The sequence below is a fragment of the Amia ocellicauda genome, chromosome 13 (genome assembly GCF_036373705.1).
Source record: "Amia ocellicauda isolate fAmiCal2 chromosome 13, fAmiCal2.hap1, whole genome shotgun sequence".
NCBI classification, from domain to species: domain Eukaryota; kingdom Metazoa; phylum Chordata; class Actinopteri; order Amiiformes; family Amiidae; genus Amia; species Amia ocellicauda.
The window spans coordinates 36,491,205-36,500,139 of NC_089862.1; the positions used below are offsets into that span (position 1 = coordinate 36,491,205).

At 42.1% G+C, this 8,935-nt stretch overlaps 1 protein-coding gene across 1 annotated transcript; it reads left to right on the top strand.

Moving 5' to 3' along the window:
• Positions 1 to 1,380: 1,380 nt before the first annotated feature.
• Positions 1,381 to 6,145, top strand: LOC136766351 (kelch-like protein 10). The gene is made up of 5 exons (XM_066719763.1): positions 1,381 to 1,562; positions 2,027 to 2,516; positions 3,665 to 4,282; positions 4,976 to 5,125; positions 5,741 to 6,145. The coding sequence occupies exons 1-5, from the start codon at positions 1,417 to 1,419 to the stop codon at positions 6,143 to 6,145; spliced, it is 1,809 nt and encodes a 602-aa protein (XP_066575860.1). The 5' UTR covers positions 1,381 to 1,416.
• Positions 6,146 to 8,935: the final 2,790 nt, after the last annotated feature.

The following is an 8,935-nucleotide window of genomic DNA, read 5'->3' on the forward strand; positions in this document are numbered from 1 at the left end:
TTCTGGCTTGAGAGCAGTGGAAAGCACATCAAGTTTCGCAGGGAATTTCTCCTATTAAATTTTGCTCTTGTTCTATAGGTCAGTAAATAATAGGAAAATAATGGTATCGGGTAATCTTGTTATATAAATATCGGAAATCGCTATCAGCCCAGAATTTTCATATCGGTGCATCACTGCTTTTGACTTCACCAAACACTGTCTTGTCCAGTGGCTGGAGGATGTGGCTGAGGTGAGATGGGAGCCTGAGAAACACAATCCCATTTTCTCTGGCCTTGGTTACAAGAGCCAGAGAAATATCTGATGTATGACCGTCAAATATTTAAACTCTTGGCAGTCCCATGTCAGAGATCTTTGGCAAAAACAGCTTCTCAAAGTACTTCCCTCACGTCATTGCAGTCTCTATAATTTTTTCTCTGCCTAGCCATTTTGTGACCATAATGAAAAAAGGTAAGTAGTTAAGTTCATGAAAGGATGTATTCTGAGTAATATTAATTAATTTAAGGCTTTTTTAATATGATGTACAATGGGTTCTGGGCTTAGTGGGCTTATTAAGAGTGGTCCATGGGAAATTAACCTCAATAATTTTGTATAGAGCTAATTTAAACATGTAATATCTTTATATTAAATAAAATGTATAATTTTGTATTACATTTATTATTGTTGGTAGAACAAATTAAATAATTATTCTGCTTTCAAGGCGTGTGCTAATAGGCTCCGGAAACTCATGAAATCTACTGTATATTTTAAAATACCAAACAAATTCATAATATAAGGTTTAATTTGATTTATGAATCTCTTAATTTTGTAATTATTATCAATATTCACTAAGTTTGATTACCAAATTCCAGAAAAATGGCTTCTTGGGAGGGCCCCTCATAAAGCAAAGTTTTGGGGTGACTTCTAAAAATGCTGCTGCACAGTGGCAGCACAAAATCATACAAAACTCAAGAACACAAAATGTGATTGATTCCAAATAAAAAGTAACATGATAGTAACAACTTTGTGCATTTGCTGTGAAACAGATCATCCTTCTAATATTTCCTGTCTTTCCTGTATTTCAAAATAAATGAGCAAGTGGGCTTACAGTACGCATGCTAGTAAGAAATATGGCCACACTGTGTCACGTATTATTATCACATTCAACATTAATCTATTCCTCCTCAAAAGGATCAATTCAATGATGACCATGATGACAATGATGACAATGATGATATCTGTCTATGAACTTCAGACCTATGATAAAAAATGCAGTGGGCTTCTTACGACCTCAGCTGGTTATGATGATGTCATAATCCAGCCTGCAAGTTCTAGAACTCTGACTGCACTAGAAAAACAAGTGACCAGCAAACGTTCCGCAGTAGTGAAACAGTCAATACGGAAGAACCATCCACTTCAACAAGCGTTCAGAGTTGCACCATGGCGAACACCATGAGTGCCACGACCCGCTCGGTATATTACGAGCTGATGCTGGAAGGGCAGGTGTGCGATGTGATGATAATTGTGAACGGCAAAGCATTCAATGCCCACAAGATCATCTTGTGTGGCTGCAGCGAGTATTTCCGGTGAGCAGTTAAAACATATGCAGTATACAGTTATTAGTGTCCATCTTGTTACCTACATTGTGTAACTTAAGGCAACTGCTAGGTACCTACGATGTTAACAAAGTACACAGACACAAAGGCAGATTAATGAGGAGTTCTGCCCTACTGTGCCTTGGTAGCCTTCCTTCATATAACTTATATTATTTGTTGACATTACATTCCAAGGAATAGAAAATAAAAACTCTGTGTATGGTAGTGTGATTCATTTTATACAATACTGATACTACAGAATTTTTAATAGATTAACTGGAATGTAATATAAGTCATCTTAAAAAATATCAAAGGATAGCCCAAGATCTATGACTCTGCTGCACAAGGGGACCTCACATGCTGTGCTGCGCAATTCGTGGAGTCTCAGGATTCCCCCGGCCCACCTCAAACAGAGAGGAGGACTGAGGAAGAAGTTGTTTTTCTTGCCCCCACAGATTCCTGTTCTCCAGCGATGACTGGAACACAGAGAGGAGGGAGGTTAACATCCCCGGTGTCTCCCCAGAGATGATGAAACTCATCATCCAGTACGCCTACACCCTTACCGTACCCATCACCCCCAACAACGTGCAGGAGCTACTGGTAGTGGCCAACCAGTTGGCGATGCTGGATCTAATGCAAACCTGCTGCAACTTCCTGGAGGCCCAGCTGTGCATTGAGAACTGCATCGGCATTTCCCAGATTGCCGAATTGCACTTCTGCACTGAGCTCCATCGTGTGGCCCACATTTACATCCGGCACAACTTTGAGCCCGTGGCCAAGGCCTCTGAGGAGTTCCTGGTGCTCTCTCTGGACCAGCTAACCAACATCATCGAAAAGGACGACCTCAACGTCAAGCAGGAGGATGTGGTCTTTGAGGCCATCCTGCGCTGGATCGACCACGCTCCCAGCGAGCGACGCGGCCACATATCCGTCCTGCTGCCCAAGGTCAGAGTCTGCGAAGGACACAGTAGTACCCAGGGCACAGAACTTCCCAGACTGACTACAGGAATAAACCTGAACACATACACATGATACAGAGTCAAGTCACATTAATGCAACTGCAACAGAGACATCATACACAAGCACCTGGGACATGTTGCATTTATGTGAGAAACAAACCAGATAAGAACACAGTGCAGTCTTGATTTAAAGATATCATCACACTATGAATTATACAGCCAACATACAGTACATTTTATTGCATTACATTTTACAATTATTTAAAACATACACACAGGCACTCTGATAAAGGGGAAAACAATGTAATTTCCACTTGAGTTATTTTCTTTAAATGTGAATTGGAGATGAATGTGATAGGGGTGACATACGTTGTTTGGGAATCATTGATTTAACAGAAATTAAGAAAGAGAAGCTGTATTATTGCAGCCCTCTGTAAAATGAAGGTCTATGAAAAGTATTCTATGGTTTTAATAAAGAGGTCCAGGCCAAATGTACCAAAGAGATTGAGATAAGAATCAGCCAGTTTAACGATCTGTGCGGAAACTGATTCCCACACTGCAGTCAATGAAAGGTTTCTCTCTTTAATTAAAATGATGTATTGTTCATGTAAAGGATGCATGCTTCATCCATTCAGGCCACCACTGATATAGAGCAGCTTATTCTTCAATTGTTAAATTGAACTGTTATTACCATGTGCTGCACATGAACGCTGACCTAAGACACGTTAGAAAGTACATACATGGGATACATGACAACGCTTGATGGGATTTAAGCATAAAATTATAACAATGAATTAAAAAAACACAGAAAGAAAACCTCCCCTAATCCATGTAGAGGTTAAACGTAAGAGTGAAGATGGCTTAGGAAAAAGGGTTAAGGTTAGGATAATTATGGCCTGCTTGTCAGATTTTGATTTCCTACTTGTTTATGGTCATCGTCATGATCGTGTCATCATGTCCTAAGATGAAATGTGCAGAATACTGTGTCATTGATAGTGCTTGGCCTCCTCCTCTGCACTAGACGTTGGCTGTTTAGACACGGCACCCAGTCGATCCCACTGTGTCTGCTGTGCACATTAGAGGTTCACTGTAGAGGAGCCGAACCAATCGACCAACTTCTTCCTTGTCCTACAGGTGCGGATGGCACTCATGGAGTCAGAATACTTCATGACCAAAGTGAAGAACAACGAGCTGGTGAAGCAGACCGACGAGTGCAAGCCTATTGTCATTGATGTGCTCAAGGCCATGTATGACCTTAATATCAATGGCCTGTCTGACTTGGACTTCTGCAACCCCATGACCCGGCCGCGGCTTCCCTATGCCATCCTGTTGTCAATCGGGGGCTGGAGTGGGGAAAGCCCCACCAATGTCATGGAGGCCTACGACAGCAGGGCTAACCACTGGGTGGACGTCACCATGCCGGAGGAGAGCCCACGGGCCTACCACGGGGTCGCCTACCTCAAGGGCTGGGTGTACAGCGTTGGCGGCTTCAATGGCATGGATTACTTCAGCAGCGTGTGCAAGTTTGATCCTGTGGCACGCACTTGGCACGAGGCAGCACCCATGCACTCCCAGCGCTGCTACGTCAGTGTGGTTGTGCTGGATGGCTTCATCTACGCCATGGGGGGCTTCAATGGGGAACACCGGCTCAGCTTGGCCGAACGCTACGAGCCCGAGACCAACCAGTGGACCCTGATCACACCCATGAACGAGCAGAGGAGTGACACCAGCGCCACCACCCTGCACGGCAAGGTGGGTGACCTCCCTGCAGCGCTCTGCCATCAGGCAGCGCTCGCAGGACATGAGGCCCTGGTCTAGTCCCAGTCATGGGAGGGCCACTGTGTTTCAGAGCAGGGATGACAAACCCAGTTCCTGGGGCGGCTGTGGTATCTTCTAGAACTCTATTGCTCAAATTAATTTCATTTTCAACTGTTTTTGTTGTTATTGTTGATAGCTTTAAGTTACAGTATTATGCAGTTCTTCATCTGTGTAGACCTATTGAGTTGAGTAGGAGCAAAATCCAGAAGACACTGTGACCCTCCAGGAACTGAATTTGACTGCCCCTGTGTCCCTGTATGAATCACAAAGGGTCACCTGGGGGGAGAAAAATAAACATAAAATTGGTCTAATTAAGGAAATCATTTGTCTATTGAGTTCAAAACACACAGGGCCAAACAGGAATTGTTAAATTAATACAGTTTGAACCCAAAAAACACACTGAAATTGTAATCCAGCCATACCATCTTAACAGAAGTCACCACCACCTTGACTCTCATGACTTATTGACCAGCATGTAAAGACAGCTGCTGTCTACTCCAGCTGTTTGGAAACCGTTTGCTCAACCGTCTCCAGATCCATACAGCCACAGCACAGACCCCTTTTCTGTGCTTCATGCAACCGAATCCTGCATGGGTTAAAGACTTCCCTTACTTTCTCCCTGGCTAGGTGTACATCTGCGGGGGATTCAACGGAAACGAGTGTCTCAGGACATCAGAAACGTACAGCCCAGAGACCAACCAGTGGACCGCCATCGCCCCCATGTCAAACAGGCGCAGCGGGGTGGGCGTCATCGCCTATGAGAACCACGTGTATGCGGTGAGGACTCCCTGCAAGAATGCCGTGTTTTAGGATACCTGATCTGTGCTCTGATATTCCAGGGGGGGCTTATTTCAATGCCTTGTTTGACTGTTACCATCATTATAATGATCATCAAAATGCATGCCAAACGGAGCCCTCACATCTTGTGTATGCGATGAGGACTTCCTGCGCAAACACAGCTAGGATGTTGGGGGGTAGGGGATTACATAACATCAATCAGCTTATGATTATACACTTGAATTGTCAAACCTTCTATCATATTCAATTAAAGCTGTGATTCCTGTAAAATAGATATATTGACAACATGGCATTCTGGTAGTTTGGCCTTGTACATAATTCAGAATCTGACACAAATGGGATGCACTTATATTTAGCATGTATACAGTATAATACCCATATGCTGTGCTCTAAGATCTGAACTCTGCTTTTGCAGGGGGGGCTTATTTCAACGCCTTGTGTGATTGTTACCCTCATTATTATGATCATTAAAATGCCAAATGTAGACATTTAAGGAGCCCTCACATCTTGAAAAGTTGTGTTCCAAATCCTAAAGTCCCAAAGCCTGTTTGGTATTGTGTGACCTCTGACCTCTACCCTCCGACCCCTGGGCAGGTGGGCGGCTTTGACGGGACGAACCGCCTGCGGACCGTAGAGGCCTACAACCCGCTGACCAACAGCTGGCACCCTATACCCAGCATGTACATTCCACGCAGCAACTTTTGCATTGAGGTGGTGGAAGACTGCGTGTTCGTGGTGGGCGGCTTCAACGGATTCTCCGCCACCGCCTCTGTGGAGTGCTATGATAAAGAGGCAAATGAGTGGTACGATGCTTGTGACATGAGCTTCTCCCGCAGCGCACTCAGTTGCTGTGTGCTGCCAGGGCTGCCCAACATGGCCGACTATACCATCCCCCGAGATGCCCTGCTGCCCGACTCTCTGCAAGAGGAGACACTGTCCTGCACATACAGCCTCCCCTCCTCACCTCATGACCCCTGGTCATTGATAGACTATCATTAACCTACAATAAATGCATTTCATCATTACCTGACTAGGACGTGTCCTTGTTTGTTGACTGTTTTCTCTCTTTCTTTTTATATACATATATACACTGCTCACTGCAGTCCAGGAACACCCCACAAGAGCTGCAGTTTTGGAGATGCTCTGACCCAGTCGTCTAGCCATCACAATCTGGACCTTGTCAAAGTCGCTCAGATCCTTACGCTGCCCATTTTTCCTGCTTCTAACACATCAACTTTGAGGACAAAATGTTCACTTGCTGCCTAATATATCCCACCCACTGACAGGTGCCATGATAACGAGATTATCAGTGTTATTCACTTCACCTGTCAGTGGTCATAATGTTATGGCTGATCGGTGTACATGGGTGGATGTGCGGTTGGATCAGATGCAGGTGATAATGAGTGTGTAATTAACCAGAGAAGATAATTCAATTATTAGATAGTTTAGTTTGAAGGAGACAGGGAAAAAACTATGGAGCATGATTGGCCTCTGACGGTGAGCACATACATAATAATAATAATAATAATAATAATAATAAGTCTTGAAGCCCAATTTCCATTTGTGTCCCCGGGTGCGTGTGTCCCTGCTGATCTGGAAAAGCTCCTCTGGTTTGATGTGGTCGATGCCTTTCATGATTTTGAAGACTTGAATCAAGTCCCCACGTAGTCTCCTCTGTTCCAGGGTGAAAAGGTTCAGGTCCTCAGTCTCTCAGTAGGACTTTCCCTTCAGACCTGGAATAAGTCTGGTTGCTCTCCTCTGAACTGCCTCTAGAGCAGCGATATCTTTCTTGAAGTGTGGAGCCCAGAACTGTCCACAGTATCCAGATGAGCTCTAACTAGTGCATTGTACAGTCTGAACATCACTGCTCTTGTTCTCAGTTCTACACTTTTGACAATATACCCTAACATCCTGTTTGCCTTTTTTATTGCTTCCCCACATTGCTTGGATGGAGAAAGTGAGGAGTCCACATAGACTCCTAGGTCTTTCTCATGCATTACTTCATCTAGTTCTGTTCCTCCCATAGTGTAATTATAGTGGACATTTTTGTTACCTGCATGTAATACCTTGCACTTGTCCACATTGAATTTCATCTGCCAGGTGTCGGCCCACAACTGAATATTATCTAAGTCCCTCTGAATAGCCTGTGCTGCCGAGATTGTATCTGCTGAGCCACCTTTTTTAGTATCATCTGCAAATTTGACAAGTTTGCTAACTATCCCAGAGTCCAGATCATTAATATAGATTAGAAAAAGCACAGGCCCTAGTAAAAATATATATACGTATATACGTATATAGAAAATAATACAAATAAACGAGAAAGCACCCTTATTACCTAGGGCCTTGGTCTGTGTTACAAACCAGAGGTGCTCTTAGAGGCACCCTGCTCTGACCATGAAGGGGTTTTAATAAGTGGCTACACCCCGGGATGTGGTCCCTAGCATGTGACTGATGCTTATTACCGATTGCTGTGTTCAGAGCACTCTCATATATAAAAAAAAACCCTGATCTGATATGTATGTACAGTCTTTTTCAGGATGTTCTCAATGATAACTGTACAGAAAATAAATAAGTACATAGTAATTCAAACTTATTTAATGAGAAAGAGTTTCTGTAATCATGTTTTGTGACTTTTTAACACTTTTTCACACAGGCTTTGGTCACCTGCTATTCAGTTTACTTATTTACTGCATTTCATTAAGGTTTAGTAATACAAAACATTACAAATAAAGTCTTGTCTTTAGCATGTATTTTACTGGTCAAGACAAATCCAGATTAAAATTGCTTTTACACTGGGCCCAAAAGCCCAAGATGGCCACCAGTATAAAAATTGTGGTCATATGGTTTAAAATACATGTGCTGAATAAAACAACAAATCATTAAGATTTTATTAAACATATTGTTAAAAATCAATACATATGGCCCCATACTTCTTCAGAAACCAGAAAAACGAACTAAAACTTTCAAACTGAAAGATCCCTTCACTCACTCTTTGATTCAGACTGATGTCGTTGAGGCTGTACTTTTAATTTAAGGGGTGATGTAGATAGATGATTGGGTACGAGAGTCAATGTCCTATGATGTGGAACGTGTGACGATGGTTCAATCTCCTAAAAGCCTGAGAAATCCTGTCCCCCAATGTGTGTAACAATCCAGACAATGACTGGTGTTTTTGAATGATGTGCTTTAGTGCCGTATGGTATAGAGAATTGGGTTCAACCAGGATTAATAGCCATGCCCGTTCATTAACTGTGAATTCAAGGTAACTATTAATATGCTACCTATTCTAGCAATTACTAATCTGTTAAATCTCGTGGTCATTTAATTTTAAACCGCTCTTAGATGCAATCTTTACACTTTCAACCTTTAATGTCACCGTTTGGAAAGTTTAATTTGTCTTTAGCAAACTGTGCATCACACCCGTTATTTTCTTTAAAATAACTCAGACCACAGTATTAAATGTTTAGTCTAGATAATGCTTTTGGGTCTTCTTTGGGGGAAATAAAGTGCAATGGGAAATACAATTTAGCTTTACCTATATATTTTTGTGACATGAATACGTCTTGAATTAAAAATTACTAAATGCATGTGTGTGTATATATTTATATATATATATATATATATATATATATATATATATATATATATATATATATATATATATATATATATATATATATATATATATATATATATATATACAGTGAGGGAAAAAAGTACTTGATCCCCTGCTGATTTTGTACATTTGCCCACTGACAAAGAAATGATCAGTCTATAATTTTAATGGTA